The 17,976-nt window shown below is 33.8% G+C and overlaps 1 protein-coding gene across 1 annotated transcript in view; it reads left to right on the top strand.

Annotated features, from left to right (window-relative positions):
- Window positions 1-17,976, top strand: part of BAZ2B (bromodomain adjacent to zinc finger domain 2B) — a 359,528-nt gene that overhangs the window by 232,332 nt on the left and 109,220 nt on the right. Inside the window, exons 7-9 of the mRNA XM_054562718.1 lie at window positions 5,450-5,638; window positions 9,867-10,034; window positions 11,152-11,345. Coding sequence (XP_054418693.1) covers window positions 5,450-5,638; window positions 9,867-10,034; window positions 11,152-11,345 — 551 coding nt within the window. The remainder of the gene's footprint in view (window positions 1-5,449; window positions 5,639-9,866; window positions 10,035-11,151; window positions 11,346-17,976) is intronic.

The raw sequence follows: 17,976 nt of genomic DNA, 5'->3' as shown, positions 1-17,976 counted from the left end.
AATTATTAGCCATCATTAAATAATAATTAACAGTTAATATCTGTTAAAAAGAATAATTGTGGTCTTCTAAAAGTATTTTCATTTTATGGTATAATTTATCAATTTGCAAATGTTTCCTGTAAGCAAAATTTAAGAGTTTTAATTATAACAAGCTTTTGTTTGGGAGCATCTTCTGATATTAGTTATATTAATATAGAAAAAAGTTACTTCTCTAAAAGTGGAGTGTTCTTATGTCCATATAAATTTATATTTTAGTTGTAAGGTTAATGTAGCCAGTTTGACTTGTGTTGTGTTTTGTTTCACATATGAAGATATCATTTTGCTCTTTTGTTAATACAGAATGTGATTTGTTTTAAATGTAGTTACTGTAGTAACAGAACCATCACCAATTTGTGATCAAAAATCACTTGTGAATAGTAGCTTGACATTTCAGGACAGTCAAAGAAAGCCAAGAGCATTTTCCTGGCAGTAGAGACAAGGGTAATTACTAAATGGCACCCCCTATTGTATGAGAAGATTAAAGCCACACATGGATGTCCTTAAATCAGCTCGTGATTACCCACAGAACTTTTAGTAACATTATGAATGCCTATTATAATTGAAGCTGAGAAAAAAGTGAGATGTATTTTTAATCATTTTAAAGAATGACTCCTGGTTATTTCTAGTCTTTTAAAAGAAGAGGGAAACACAGCAATGAAGACTACCATTTTAGAGTTGTCCACAGCAGTATTAGGAAATGTCTCTGTAACTGAAAACAGTTTGCTTTATATAGTATATTTTTAGAGTAAAAATGATTAAGAAGTGGCTCTTTTCCTCATAACCTTGTATCCTAGTAATGGTATGAGGAAAGATAGATTGTGAATAAGCAGGAGTCTTCAAAGGAGGCCCAAAACATACCTGTCTGGGAGATTCAGGAATACTTCTTGGGCTATGTATATTTTTAGATGATTAGGAAAGGATACATTGGATTATAAATGGCAAAGAGCGTGTTATATAGCCATGGTGGGGGAGGGAATCTGAAGTAGAAGAAGCTATGTGACCAAAAATCTAACAGTGAGAAACACTTGTTAAGTGCTTATTGTGTTTCATATTATGCCAAGTATTGTGAATACAAAGATGAATGAGATTCAGTGTTTGCTCTCAAGGAGTGAAGCTCATAATTTAAAATTCATTCCATCATAAAAGTGTTAGTTAAAACAGTGGAAGAACATAAAATAACTGAGGAAGAAAGCATGAAGAGAAAAAAGAAAGATTGGATAAAATTTTTTTGGAAATGCTTAAATGTAGAAAGGAAAACAAATCCTATTAAGCAGACAATAGTATTATTGAAAGAGTTAAGAATAGGATCAAGATAGTCCCATGACCTGAAGCTGAACAGTAAACTTGGGTTTTAATAAGAAGAGACAATCAGCAATGCCAGATTTATACAGACTTGAAGAATGAGAAGAGTAAAGATTAGTGGGATCTAGTGATTAGGAAAACTTGTGCAACTTTACAGACAAAATGGAAGGGAGGCATGGGACTTGGCAGAAATATTACAGATTCCGAGAAGTGGGGAGGAAGTTAATATATAGGTATAAGACTCTTCCTTTAGAGTTAACACAGGAGAGACGGGGTGATGGGATTGTGAGGAAAGGAGAGGTAGGTCAGGGGAGTGGTAGAAGATGGGGAGAGACCAGAGGTCATGCTGAGAAATAAGGAAATGGAAATGTGGAAATCTGGGTTAGAGTAAAGTTTAGGAATTTAAGATATTGAAGGCAGTAGAATTTTGTGTGATCAAATTCAATATGTAACCTAAATGGAATCAAGGAGGAACAAAGGGCCAAGTGGTAATTTTTTTATTTATTTTTGAGTCTGTACAGAAGGGTTGGAGAAGGGTGAAAAGAAACTAAGAAACATCTTTGCAAATTTACGTGAAGATTCAAGACAAATTGCTGTTTGGATTGAAGGCCTTTGGAATCAGTCCTAGGGATATGACTCATGCCCTTAAAGAGTAGTGAATTGATTCATTCATCAGATATTTATTATATACCTATATCTTTATCTATTATGTATGAGACACTCTTAGATATTTGGGATCTATTTCTTAGTCTTGTATATGACAGTACCAGTTTATAGTAATGAAATATTAACTAACTTGACTTGTACATTATAGTGTAAAAAATATTCACTCTATTTAAATTATGGTCAAACCATGAGTTCCTTGAGGTCAAGAATTATCTCTTATTCATCCCCACATGCCAGTTACTAAATGCAGCACCTGATACGTAATAGGTATGTTCATGAAATGTCTGAATTACTGAATCTGTTGAATAAATATCAATAATTCTAGAAAATTTTTACATGAAATTAATATCTGTGTTTCTTAAAAGATAGTAGAAAAATGATACTAAAATTATGTATAGTATCTCAGAGCATTTTAATAAGAAACATTTTTTTTTGTATCACTGACTATAGATTCTTGCTATAAAGGCAAAAATAGTAAAAATTATGAGATGTGTGAAATTATTCCCTTCTGTGATACAACTTTACCCATATATAGCAGAGGTAGTCTCTGCTGTGTATTTTTGATAATGAATGGTCTTATTATAATTATTATGTGGCCCTTGTCTAAATGCAAAAGTGGATCTTTTCTCAACAACAAGGAATAGGCCCTATAGATTCCATTGTCACTTGGATGCTTTCTATACTTTAATTATCTTCTCCATGAAATTTATAAGAAAGCATAACAAAATAGAGTAAGGTAGCCTCTTTGTAATGTTGGCAGCCACAGATGTAATTGTGTACAGGATTATACTTATTTTTTTTTCCATTTGAATCTATGGTGAGTACACTTATAATTTATATGAATTTTCTACTCAGTTCCTTCTATATGTCTCTCTTTTTAGAGTTAAAAAAATAATTGTTTTGTTACCAAACTGTGTATGATTAGTTCTTAATTATTGCTGCAAGACTGACAGCTTTAGTTAGGCATTGCTCGTGTGTTCTGTCCATGAATCTCCAGGGTTTATCTCATTGAGTTCTTCACAATAAAATTAATTTTTTAACTATGCACCTAAGAATGCTGCTTACTACCAATTTATTAGCTATTGTAGCGGTAATTCTATGAGTTTCTGACCCTTTATAATTTCAGTCTCTTATGAATGTTTATGTTTTATGTAGCTTTGCATTTACCCCTCAATTTTTTGTATTAATTCACTGCTATATATATATATATATATATATATATATATATATATATAAAATATAAGAATTATTATTTTGTAAAATATAAATGACAAATTATTCTAAAATCCCTAAACTAGAGTCTGCAGTTCAACTTGCTTATCAAGAAAACTGATGTGGAAGGAAATGTAACTGATCGTAACATGTGTTTGGTTTTTTTTAAAGATTTTATTTATTTATTTTTTAGTCAAAGGGGGAGAGGAGGGAGAAAGAGAGGGAGAGAAGTATCCATGTATGGTTGCCTCTCGCATGCCCCCTCCTGGAGACCTGGCTAGGAAGCCAGGCATGTACCTGGACTGGGAATCGAACCAGCAACCCTTTGGTTCTCAGGCTGGCACTCAGTCCACTGAGCCACACCAGCCAGGGCATGATCGTAACATGTTTTTAAATAAAACATTTGATTAAGGATATCTGATTCAGGAAGTTGAATTGTTTGGTGGGAACCCATGATTTTATATGCAATAATATGTGAAACTAAATACTGGTTCTTAATGTTCCAGGCTCTTTTTTCTTTTTAAAGAGAAACTGGCAGGATTTTTGAGAATTTGCTAAAAAAACACATTATCTTTCTTGAGGCCTATCACTGGTCTTCAAGACAGTGGTATTTGAGTAACCTTTTTCCCAGTAGCATGCCCTGTTTTGATTTTAACTTAGCTTCAATGCTAAAGTAGTCTAGAACTCTGGTAACACAAAAGTATCAAATTCACAAATTTTCTATTTAGGCATTGTTGAACAGGAACAAAGACTGGATATCTAGGTTTATGTCCTTTCCTTGTTCTCCCCTCTGACAGTTCCTTTCTGGGCCTTCATCATAAAGACCTGGAGAATTTTCCCTGCGAGACCTGGTTATTACTTTGTTATAGTGGAAGCCTGACCCTCAATCATAACTTTCTGCCTTATGTGTCTCATACCATATACCTGATGAGAGACATATTTGTGACTTGATGCAATTTACTTAAATCTTACTATAATAAAAAATAGTGTTTTTTCAGCAAAGAATATAGTCTCTCAGGACACACTCTGACCTTTTATGACCTCATCTTGGTTTTCAGGGAATAAAAAAGCAAATAGGAGGGATAGCTTTAATAACGAAACAATAAAATGTATACTTATTTTTAACATATATTTTAAAATTTACTTGAAACATCTTGTGTTAAAACTAATTAAATTGAAATGCAGAGCCAAGTCTGATATAAACTGGTGATGGTAAGAAAGCCTGATTCTTATATTAACACAGAGCACAATGCCTTTCACATGGTAAATTCTTAAAATTGCCTGGAGTGTGGGGTTTGATATTGTTTTCATAGTATCAAGCCAGGAAAACTTAATTATTTCCTGGAAATAAAAGGAAGATTTCAAAGTATTAACAGATTTTCTGCCAAACTGCTACAAAGTATGAAAAACAGGTCTGTTTGATTGTATAACACTCCAACCTGGGATTCTGATACTTACTACTAGATTCTCCTTAGGGTAAAAGTGGAGATTGTAAATTCACACATTTGAATTGAATGTGATATGGAGACTGTTAGAATTGAATATGGTATTTCTACCACAAAGTTAAAAATAGGTTTTTATATTGATAAATGCCATTGGGTACATTTAGAAACAATCTTAGTAAGTTTATTCATTAAATCTTTATATTATGTTATTCATTGCATTATTAAGCTAGAATAGAATTCATTTTTGGTATCAACTCTCATCACCTAAAAGGTATTAGATAGAGAACATAGCTTCAATTCTGGCACATGGAAACTGGAAACTCTTTGCCTAGTTGTATGATCATTTGAGTAATGACTTGGTGACAGGTTCTGGACTTATTTCATTGGTTTTGAACCTTATGTTAATAAGATATTTTTATTTTCCTTATGAGTGAAAAGAATTGATGATATATTAATGTACATGTATTAACATAACAGAAAGTTTGCCTTATTTCTGCAGGTCAAACTATTATAGTCAGTGAAAATTATGTACTTGAAACATCATTTCTCAAATTCAAAGTAAATAAAGTTATACCATTCATTTTAATTGTGTTTATTAGAGTACTTTAATGTTTCTAGAAACATATATTTCTATAGGGTTTAAAGGGTAGAAATGCCAAAAAAAAGTAAAATAAAATTTTAATACATAAGAAATTACAAATTTTATCTAATTTATGAATACTGAAATCAGATAAATCTCATCTGTTTTTGTAGTACAACTTTAAGTCTGTTCTTTTCCCTCCCAGGACATTTATTCAGAGCAACTGGGGATCAACCGTTTAACCTGTCCACAGTGTCGAGTGCCTTCCCAATGGTCAGCCACCCAGTCTTTGGTCTACATTCAGCCAGCTCAGGGCATTCAGAATTTGGTGGTTTGGGGACACTTGGTACACCCACAGCCTTAGCCGCACATCCCCAACTAGCATCTTTTCCAGGTAAACATCTGTTACAAACAGTGTTCAAGGAAAGGAGAAAAGCTTGAAACTGTTCAAGCAGTAATTTGTTTATTAAATTGAACAAAAAGAATAGTCTAATGCCTGGTATATTAAAACTCTTGTGCAAGAATTTGCTCAATCCTATTTATCATGCGCAAAGAAATCCATGCTACGTGTTACCACTCATTAGGTATCCAAGGGCTAGAGAAATAGGCATCTGCATCAAAAGTGAGTAACTAGGCTACATTTTCCTCTTGTTTTTTACTGAAGTATAATATGCAAAAAGGTGTACATATTGTAAGTGTAGCATTTGATGAATTTTTACAGCTTTGATTTTAAAAATGTAACTTACACTGGAAAACTAAAGTCCAGCTCTTGAAATGAAAATCTCTGTACTTTCATTTTGAATTCTCATTTCCCTGTACTTTGTCAGGAAGATAAATTTAGCTCTTAAATTTATATTTTTTTTTATATTCAATCAAAATAACTATAGATTTGCACCATATACGTGACAGGAAGAACAGAACTAACTCAAATTCTACAGATTATGAGAATTCAGGAGTTCAGTAAAACACCAATTAAAGCTTAACTTAGACAAACGTGCTATAATTTGTCTTGTTATATTATTTTGAAAGACTAAACTTTAAGTGTTTCCAGTGATTAATTTTACTTTAATAAAATTTAGTAAGGGATGTTAAAAATTAGAACATAACTCTACACACAAATAAACCCAAATTTAAATCCGGCTTTGTGATGTGTTAGCTATGTGACCTTGAACAAGTAACCTGACCTCTCAGCCGTAGTTTTCTCATCTGAGAAATGAGGATGATAATAATAATACCTGCTCTTAGGGTTCTTGTGAAGATTAAAGGAGATAAGCCATGTTTAGCACTGAATGCGGTAATTGGCATGCATAATTAGTACATAATTGGTAACTATCACTATTATTTTTCTCTTGTCCACTTTAATAAGTAATAAATTGTCAAGTGCTTATATATATACATATATGGTGGAAAGATGTATATTTCAAGTACTGTTTTTTGAATCATATTATTCCTTTAATTCAGTTGTCTAGAAGTGGGGAGGGGTACTGTGAGTAGAAAGTTAAAGAAGTCTTAAACTGTCTTAACATTTGCTTTTAAAATACTAATAGAAATTTAATTCAGTCACTTTCTAGAATGGTTGTTTGCCAAGATGAGCTTTCAACAGATACTTGCTGAAATACAGGATTGCTGAATAAAAATCAAAATAGGTGATATTAATATAGATGGTTAACGTTATCTTCATTATGGCTTATTATAGTATTGCTCTGGAACATTTATAAACCACAGTGTAATTACTGTATTATTAAAATCAATGCCTTCTGCACTAGAAATATGGTTAATAAGTATAAAGAATTACTCATCTGAACTACAGTAATATTGGTACTTCTACTGTATAGAAAAAAAAATTCCCTTTACTTGCTGTACATAAACTTTTCACTCATTTATTGTACATAATTCTTTGAGCATTTACTATGTTCTGTGCACTGGGCCAGGCTCTGAGAAATACACTGATATAGTATCTGTTATGCTGTTAATAGCTTTTTGGAGATGGTTAAGCAAATAGTTACAAGACAGAGTCTTTAGTGATAAAAGTATAACTGTAGAAGCATACTACTTTTTGCCAAATGAATAGAGACTGTGCCTAATTATAGAGAACTTATTTAAGTTGTAGGTTTGGTATAATAACAAATTTTAATTCTGTATAGTTTGCTTTATTTACAAGAGTAATCAAAATGTCAACTTTTTGAAATCATCTAATAAATAAATGAAAGCACACAGGGAAGAAATTATGAGGATTTTTAAATGAGTAAGACTTTATTTTTAAATTTTATAGACATGTAAATTATTCTGCATTTCAGGTGGTTAAATCAACAAATGCACTATTTAATGAATCTTAGTGTAATAAAATTGTTTAATGTTGAAATTGTATTTCATCATAATTTCTTTAAAAATATACACAACTTTTGATTATTATATTTTTATATTATATTACCATGAATGTTTTGAGTATCTGACTCTATCAAGTATGAAAGATTTTAAAATTCTACTATACCATCTAGATTCAAATTGAGATTTAGTATATCTTTCAGTTGAATATGATTAATGTTGCTTTTATGTTATGTCCTTTGAATACATTTCAAAATTCATCATGTGCTGATTTATGTAATCCTTGTTTTGTATATATCACTTTATAAACAAGCTAGTTTATAATGACTAAATTTTTTTATTTTCTTCAACTTGAAAGACAAATAAGCTCTTATGTAACAAAAACTATATGATTCCTATGAAATATTAGACATTTTTAAAGTTTGTACTCAGAAGCCCTACCATTTTTATCTTTTTATTTGGTTGACCTTATTTACTTGGTTTTATTGCTTGTGGTGTCAGCTTATTTCATACTTCTTCCACCTGTTTTTTTCCTAGTCTCTATCATGTACTTATTTACCATTGACATTTTAAAGTACATTTTTCTGTTTTTCCTGAGTTTATGTCTAAAATATTTGAATCTTACTGCATTTTGATTACCGTGCTAATTTGTTGGTTGTTTACAAAGTCTGTACATTCAACTGTAATGTTTTAATTACAGACTTCACATTAAATAACATAAATATCTTTGGAACACCTCAGTCCCTTTATGTCAGCTGTATGGAACTTAGTTTTCAAACCTATAAATAACAATAGATTCCGACTGTGCTGATACAAGCCCAAAATATACGGTTTTTCTTCCTATCTAAATACACTTCTTTCATCTAAACAGTGGATAAATGATTAATGCTTTTGCATAGTTATTCTTGGTTGAGTTCCCATCATTCAGACACTGCTGAATATACATTGGTGTCATTTCACTAGCAGCATCTTCCTGCAGTGCAGAATAGCTTTTGCAGTTTTCTGCTTATACTGTTTTTTAGAACTTTCAGAATGGCAGCCACTATGAACACTTAACTTTTTAAAAAAACATGTTTTGCCATTAGATAATGAAAATGCACATTGCTTTATATCCTATTTTTAATGTAGAGTGATATTCCCAGGAAAGCTTTAAAGACCATATAATATAGTATACTGACAATATTGAAATTTTCCCATGCTATATTATTAGATGTTTTCCCTCTAATTTCCTTATGATTGTTAGAATCAATGAAAATTATTGCATATATCTTGAAAGATTAGACTCAAAGGTTATAGCTAATTTGGTAATCTAGCAGGTTAATCATTTGAAAAAGATTGTTTCTGATAGTTTAGAAGGAGCAATACAAGACTTGGCTTTGGATTATTTTCAAATCTTTTCTTATGTTCACTCTTCCTTGAAAAATGTATTCTATAAAATTTGACTTGTCTTCTTTTTTTTAAAAGTTTTAACTAAGAGCCACAGTTTGAATATCTAAGTTACATTTGATGATTTTCTACACTTAGTCATTTTACAGTGATAAAACAGTGATTGTTATTCAAAATTTATGAAAGAAGTATGACCAAAGATTAAGCTTTTCATTAACTTAAGGAGAGAATCTTTATATATCTTTTGTTTTAATGTAACTTAACTTGTTTTGAAATCTTCTTTGAACACTTTCATTTGTAGTACCAAAAAAAAAAAGAAAGAAAGAAAAAGAACAAAAAATCTTACTGATTTTTCTCTTTCTGTTTTTGAGTATAGAATATTTTCTTCCATAAATGCAGTTCAGGTATACTGGATTACAGTAGCCTTTGTTTAAACAACCTGGTTTATCAGAGCCAGATCTATAATTTGTGTATTTTGGGGAATTTATCATCAGTTGTAGATGGTAATCTTAAATTCTAAGATACTAAAATAGATTGGTGTTATCTTAAATGTTTTTCTTTATTTTAGACAATGATAGTACAGTCATCAAGGAATCAAATAATTGTTTAATATTCCAGTTTTCCAGTTTACTTTTAAAACCAAAGGCTACCTTTGTTCTTTATAAACTGGAACCCAAGCAGGCTGCTGAGTGAAGATTCTTGGATACTCTCTTAATGAGAGGAATGATGAGTGCATAACTTCTAATTAGTAATCTTACAGTTAGAAAGATGATCAGAACTATGTTTAATTCAGCAATTCTGTTCCAAGTTGAAACTAAAACATTTTTTTCAGGAATATAAATAGCATTGCTACATTAACTAGAATGTTAATTCAAATTTTTTTGCTTCTTTGTTTGGTGTTTGGTTTTGAGGTGCAGAATGGTGGCGAACAACAGATGTTCACACTCGTACAGGGGCAACCTTCTTTCCACCGTTACTGGGAATTCCACCACTGTTTGCTCCTCCAGCCCAGAATCATGATTCTTCTTCATTCCATTCAAGGACTTCAGGAAAAAGTAACCGAAATGGTCCTGAAAAAGGTATCCATGTTAACTTAAAAGAAGTACTAAAACCCTACATTCCAATACCTATTTTCGGTAGACTTCAAGTTTAATAATACTTATATAACATTGTGCTAGATACTTTCACATTACTTTGCTTAATTCTTTTTTTTTTTTTAAGATTTTATTTATTTTTAGAGAGGGGAAGGGAGGGAGAAACAGAGGAAGAGAAACATCAATGTGTGGTTGCATCTGGTGCACCCCCTACCGGGGACCTGGCCCACAATCCAGGCATGTGCCCTGCGTTGGGAATTGAACCAGCGACCGTTTGGTTTGTAGGCTGCTGCTCAATCCACTGAGCCACACCAGCCAGGGCTATCTTGCTTAATCCTTATAGTAACTCTTTGAGACTGAAAGTATTCTCATTTTACAACCAATGTTAGATACCACTTAGTGTTTTTTTGCAACTAAGGTTAAACAAGTTATTCAAGGAAGTGTCACTGAACAGATTGATGTAGCATAGTCAGGATTTGAACCTAGGTCTTCTAACTCCAAACTCTGTTGCTTTTTCTCTGTATCACATAAGGTTTTTTATGTAATTCAGTATAATATTGTACTTTAATTAAACATTACATTTATTAAGACTAATATCCTAGTATTCCTTTTTCTTTTAAATGATCATTAATATTTCTGTAGTTAACGGTTGTTAAACTATCATTTGCAAATTATACTAGCATTTTAGATGGCTTATTATTATCTTTTTTCTTTTTGCTTGAGTTAGTATTTAGGGGAGTTTGCTCTGAAAGGATGAATTTTTGCATATAATTATCTTTTAAACATTTTTAAAAATTGAGGTGAAAAATCACATGAACATAAAATTAACCATTTTAAAGTGAATAATTCAGTGGCACTTAATGCATTCACGTTGTTGTACAACCATCACCTCCATGTAGTTTGAAAACATTTCATCACCCCAAAGGATTTATATATAATGAATTTCTCATAGAGTGAATCATGCAATTTGGGACCTTCGTGCCTGGCTTCTTTCACTTTGCATTATGTTTTCAAGAATCACCTGCATTGTAGTATATATCATTACTTCATTCTTTTATGTATGTATGTATTTTGTATGCACATCTTTATTTTTATTTTCAAGGTGTTAATGGGTCAATAAATGGTAACAGTACGTCATCTGTATCTGGTATCAACACATCTGTACTATCCACTACTGCTTCGAGTTCCGTGGGACAGACTAAAAGTATAAGCTCAGGTGGAGGAAACCGAAAATGTAATCAGGATCAAAACAAAAGCCAGCCTTTGGATGCTAGAGCTGACAAAATCAAGGATAAGGTAAATTATCCTTTGAAGGATACATTTATAGCAGATCTATATGTAGCATTCTGAAAGTCAAACCACCTAAATCTATGGAATAATTTTTTTTTATGAATTACCAACTTATAGTTTTACAGATGTTTATTTTTATAGTGTGGTACTAACAATATTTAAGCATCTTAAAAATTAAAACTGTCAGCACCAGTAAATATATAAATAATAATAATAGCTGAGATTTATTGAGAAGATATCAGCTCTGTACTAATTGCTTTGCTCATAGTATCTATTACAATCCTCCCCATACCCCTGCTGAGGTAAGTACTATTATTACAAATGGGGAAACACCCCTAAAACAGTTGGCCAGTTAGTGGTCAAGGTGTGATATCAGGTAGGCTGACTTCAGATCCCATGCTTTAGGAAAACAAAAACAAAAAACCTTTTATTATGGAAATTTTCAAATATACAGAGTAGACAGAATAACATAATAGTCTTGTGTACCCATTATTCAGGTTCAATAGTTATCACATTGTGGCCAATTTTATTTCAACTATACAGGTAATCAGTCTTAATGCCCCTTAGTTCTAAATTTACCCTTTCATTTTTTGCCCCTTGGCACAATGTTAGATCTTGTCAATAGGGGGTCCCATAGAATCACTGGAAGAGGACGGGGTTTCTGTTCCTGGTTCCAGTGTTTTCTTCTTGCTCTTAGGCTGTGGCTGCCAGTTGTGTGTAGGAGACTCGGTAGTGCACCTCATCTAGTGAGTTTCCCTGGCATCCCAGCAGAAAGCTTATTATGGTAGTCTCCCCGCCCCCGCCCCCAGCACCCCTGTCTGCCCACGGTTTTACTTTCTGTGGTTTCAGTTTCTTGTGGTCATTGACCCACCATCTGAAAATATTAAGTGGAAGTCCCAGAAATAAACAATTCATAAGTTTTAAATTGTGTGCTGCTCTGAGGAGCATGATGAAATTTGGCACCATCCTGCTTCATCCTACACAGGATGTGAATTATCCCTTTGCCCAGTGTATCCAGGCTGTACTGCCTACCTGTTAGTCACTGGATAATCATTTCAGTGACCAAATCAATTGTCATGGTATCACAGTGTTTGTGTTCAATAACTCTTGTTTTACTTAATAATTGTCCCAAAGCAAGAGCAGTGCTGCTGGCAGTTTGGACATGCCAAAGAGGAGCAGTAAAGTGCTTCCTTTAAGTGAAAAGGTGAAAGTTCTTGGCATAAGAAACTAAACAAATCACTCTGAGGCTGCTAAGATCTATAGTAAAATGAATCTTTTATTCATGAAATTGTGAAGAAGGAAAAAGAAATTTGAGCTAGTTTTGCTGTTGCACCTTAAACTGCAAAAGTTACAGCCACAATGTGTGATTAAGTGCTTAAAGATAGAAAAGGCACTAAATTTGTGGGTGGAAGACATAAACAAAAGCATGTTCCAGTTGCCAGCAATGTGTTGCACCAGATATTGAGCTTACATGAAGATGTCAGTGATGGATCCCCTGAAACAAGTGGCAACAAGCCATTTCTTGCAATTAAGGGATGGTCACACATATTCAGAAATAGGTTTGGACTGCAAAATATAAAAGTACTGGGGAGAGAGAGGCCACATTTATATATTATAATTGTTCTACTTTATTATTAGTTATTGTTGTTTATCTCTTACTGTCCCTAATTTACAAGAGGGACCCAGAAAAACCCAGAATTATCTTCTGGAGGGCAGGCCCCATGTAGTACAACCTTCTCCCACTAGGAGAGTGTTCCAGGAACCCACCTGTATCAGTGTACCACGTGGCATTGTTGTGAGAGGCTGCATTCAGCTTCAGTGAATTACTTTTGAAGACTCTTTCAAGGTGTTCACCCATTTCATAATGGGTGATTTACTAGCACACCTGTTCACACCCCACTGAGTGTTCAGTAATTTTTGACCCAAAACAGCGTGATCCCCACTCCCCACCCTCCGTAATTCAGCTGATCTTGCCCTGAGCGACCTGTTTTTGTTTGTTTCCCTGGATGAAAAAAGCCCTCAAAGGGAAATGTTTTTGCCATTGTGGCAGAGGTGAAACAACAACAACAACAACAAAATGGCAAAAGCACTTAAAAGGCATCAAAATCAATGAGTCCAAAAACTGTTTTGAGCAGTGCAACAAAACGTCTCCATAGATGTATTGCATCAAATGGACAGCACATTGAGGGTGACTGAAGTTTAAACATGTAAAAATAAATACACAAATTTGTATAAATAAATTCCAGGTTTTTTGGGTCTACGCCCCCCAACATATGAACTAACGCATTATGTCCAGAATTTTTAGTAAGTGCACCCTTATCAGTGAATTTGGTCCCATTTTTAATTTCTTCTTGATTGAGAAATCTTGGTTTATTCTGAGTTAAAGCTTTAGCATGAACTGCAAACATTCTGGGAACAAAAATAATAAATAGAGCTGTGTCTTCTCATCTACATTTTATGAAAACCACTTTTAGACCTGGCTTTCTGGGTACAGAGCATCAGAAGTTTATGATCCTGCCTCACTTTCTCTGCCATATCAGGTGTAATATCAAAGGGGCTGGGCAGCTGTTGTCACGCTATAGCAAGAAGAGCAAGATATGGGTAACCACTGACTACAAGTAACATTTATTTGAATTTTAAATCTGAACAATGTGCCTCCCAGGCTCTAATTTTTAATCCTATGGAACTGTTTTATCAACTTTTCTTTGTCATCTTCAAGACAACACAAACTCCATATATTTTCCAAGATCAACAGAACAAATAAAGATTTTTTTCCTTTTGTCTAGCGTATTTCATAGAGATACTTTCTCCAGATATAATATTTCAGTTCCCTTCTCAACAGAAGATAAATGTTTTCCAGACTGGCATGACATATAAGGGTCTGGGGGAAGGTCATCTGGTAAAGCCAAGATGCCTCATGGTACCCAGTCATTAAAAACTCAACAGGATTGTACTCAGGCTCCAATACAAACATTCCCTTTCCCCTTCAACAGGTGTGATAAAAAGACTCTTGGTTATTTCCTTCCAGAGGTAGAGGTTTCAGGGTCGCATTCTAACTGTTCCTCTTTTTTCCTTCATCTTGTTCCCAGCTTTCATTTTTTAATTTCTTATTTTAAATCATTTTTATTTTAAAATTACAGTTGGCATACAATATTTTATTAGTTTCAGGTGTACACCCCAGTGATTAGACATTCTGTAACTCACTAAGTGATCATCCCAATAAATCTCACACCCTATGACATACATAGTTATTAGAATATTACTGACTGTATTCCCTATGCTGTACTTTACATCCCCATGGCTGTTCTGTAACAACCAATTTATACTTAATCCCTTCACCTTTTTCACCTCTTCCTCTAACTACCCCCCCATCTGGCAACTGTCAAAGTGTTCTCTGTATCTATGAGTCTGTTTTTTTTCTGCTTGTTAGTTTATTTTGTTTTATAGATTAAATCGTTGATAAGTATGTATTTATTGCCATTTTGTAGTTTACAGTTTTTACCCTTTAAAAATTTTTTGTCTCCTTTTTGAAGAAAACCCTTGAACATTTCATGTAATACTGGTTTGCTTCATTAGCCTGTTCTTGTATAGTTTGAAAAAAATATTCTTCAGCTAATTTTGATAATCCTTCATGGGGGGTACAGTTACATAGCTTTGTACTACTCATTGAAAATCCTTGATTAAGTCTAATTCCCTCATTTTGCATGTATATTTAGAATAAAGATACTTTTAAAACATTTTATTTATTTTTACGGAGAAGGGAAGGAAGAGAGAAAGAGAGGAAGAGAAACATCGCAGTGAGAGAGAAGCATTGATTGGTTGCCTCTTGCATGCCCTCAACAGGGGGCGTGGCTCACAACCCAGGCATGTGCCCTGACTGGGAATCAAACCAGCAACCTTTTGGTTTACTGAGGACCCCCAGTCCACTGAGCCACACCAGTCAGGGCAGAATAAAGTAGATATTTTAAATTAAACAAAAGACGTCACAAATTAAAATACACAAACATAAAGCTTGTTGAGGAAAAAGCAGTTCAAGGTTGAATAAGTTCCACTACTTGCTGCCATATAAATGTTACCACAGCAACCAAAACAATCTTTTTAAAACATAAGTGGTTTTTGGATTTTAAAACCTCTTATGTTATCACTTCCTCCAATAGTTTCCTATCTCACTTAGAATAAAATTCTTGCCATGGCCTTACAAGGCCCTGTAGAGGACCCCCGTCAGCCTATCCCACCGTAAATGCTATGTCCTAGGTTTCCTGTGCCACGTAGCTGCCATAGTTGGCTTCTCTATTCTCCGAACATATCAAACTTGTTTCCTTTGCTGTTTCCCATCTTGGAAGGTTTTTCTCTTGTTTGCCATTCAGGTCTCAGCTCAGAAAGGTCCTGCCCGATAACTGTATCTAAATCTTTACCTAACCCAACCCACAGCACACACTGTCTATCCAGTTATCCTGTTTTAGTTATGCGTTTTTTTCTCTAAAAACACTCATTTATATGTTTGTTGATTCTCTGCACCCACATATCCCACTAGAGCAGAGCTGCTGTCTCTTTGTCACACCTTTTATCCTTAGAGACTAGAACAACTGTGCCTGGTACATAATAGCCTTGAATTTGTGTTTGTTTTGTTATTGGAAGAAGTAAGTATGCGGTGAAATGAAAGTTCAAAGCAAGGGTTCTGAAATGTTTTCCCAGGTTGGATGGGGGAGGGTGGATTAATAAGCTCTTCTTTGATCATTTTCTGATGAACCTAAGAAGACTCATTTTTAAAATGTTTAACTGACATAAAAGGGACATACTACCTAATTATCTATGAATAAAAAAAACTACCTACGTACACACACAGAGCAATTTAGGAGATGAAATTGATGATACTGACACCTATTTTCCTTTTTTTTTCCTTTTTTCTTTTTTTTTTTCCTAATGCCTGGACTTGTCTCCTCACATTTCTCTCTCTTTTTGATGGGTTTTAAATTTGTTATTTTGCCCTGGTTGGGCTGCCCAGTTAGTTGAAGTGTCACTGTATACACAAAAAGGTTGTGGGTTTGTGCCCTGGTCAAGGCACGTACCTAGGCTGCGGGTTTGATCCCCAGGCGGGGCACATATGGGAGGCAGCCAGTAGATATCTATCACCCTTTCTCTCTTTCCCCCTCTACCTTCCCTCCCTCCCTAAAATTTATAAAACATTTCCTCAGGTGAGGATTTTTAAAAAAGAATTAAATTTGTTACTTCATAAAAGCACAGACTGCACACTGTCAGAGTATGCTACACAAAACTGCCTGCATCAGAATCATATTAAGGACTTGTTAATGCAGATCCCTGTGTGCTGTTTGTAATTGGGACCCAGGAATATGCTGGTTGCAGCAAGTTTTGCAGGTGAATACCATGCACTGTAAAGCTTTAGGATCCGCACTTTCAAACCCCATATTGAGAAGTGTAAGCCCCATTTCTCATGCTGTCTTCAAATAAAAAACTACACAGATTACTTGGGCATTGGAATAGGAGTTTATTTCTCCCTGTTAAATCACTATAGTTTTCCCATTTCTTTCCATTGGTAGCTAGCCCCTACTGAAACCAGAAATGATAATTTCAGTTTAGATTCCTTAAGATTTTCATAAGTCTTGCTATAGGTGCTTAAAAAACGCACACCAGATTTTGTTTGCAAGGAAGGAGATACTCCTTTAACAAATGGTAGGTTTAATATTACTATATTATTTTTGTTTCCCTTTAATTTCTACTTGGTTCCTCATCACCTTTTGTTTTATTGTGAGAGAACACAGCCCAGGGAATGATAGTCACTATTGGCTTATTGAATGAAGGTGGTGTGTCTTTGGAGGAGACATTATAGTTGCTGGTTTGGAGCAGTTAACACAGTGCCATTAAAAGCAGAATAAAACAATAGTAGTGACTCTCCTAACTTATATTTAATTTGAATCAAATTTCAGAAGGTACAAAAGAAAAAGTATAGGTTTGCAATCTGTAACTATGGCTTAAACCTGGCTTCCTGTTGAAGAGAGATGTTATTGTCGCTCATTCCCCAAGTCCAGCAATCATGCAAAGCCCTATCCATTAAGACCATAGCTTTCATTATTCATGGTTTTTATAATTTATTACGTTTTCTAAGTTTTGTTTCTAATTTTATCTGTCAGCAACCAAGTAAGTTTGGATTGTACCAAACCTTACTACTCTGTCATTTCAGTATTTCTCCTGTAAGTCTTCCTATTGTCAGAATTTTAACTTTTCCATTGTTATATAGGTATTTAGTTATAATTCGTCTCATGATTTTTCCTGTTTTTGTCCAATGCTATTGTCTATTCTTTAAACCCCAAATTTTCCTTCTATGTGACCTAATGTCTCTTTCTACCAGCTTTGGATTTCCTTTTTCCTATAGAATCTTAAATGTTCCAAAAATTAACCTATCTCTCTTTATCATATTTTTCTTTTTGCTGTGAAATATAAAAAAATTAAATATTTGACTTTAATTAAAGCAGCCCCTAAGTCCATGGCTACCTGTCTTCTCTGTAGCACTTACTACTATATGGAATTATTTACTTACATTAATCACCTGTCTCCTCTACCACCACCACCACTAACACCACTAGAGTATAATCTTTTTAAAAGCAAAATCTCTATCTTA

The sequence above is a fragment of the Pteronotus mesoamericanus genome, unplaced genomic scaffold, assembly GCF_021234165.1.
Source record: "Pteronotus mesoamericanus isolate MK-2021 breed Mesoamerican mustached bat unplaced genomic scaffold, CSHL_Meso_final scaffold_651, whole genome shotgun sequence".
In the NCBI taxonomy this organism is placed as follows: Eukaryota; Metazoa; Chordata; class Mammalia; order Chiroptera; family Mormoopidae; genus Pteronotus; species Pteronotus mesoamericanus.
Note: the sequence above shows the minus strand (reverse complement) of the source record. Positions and strands in the feature narration are given on the sequence as shown.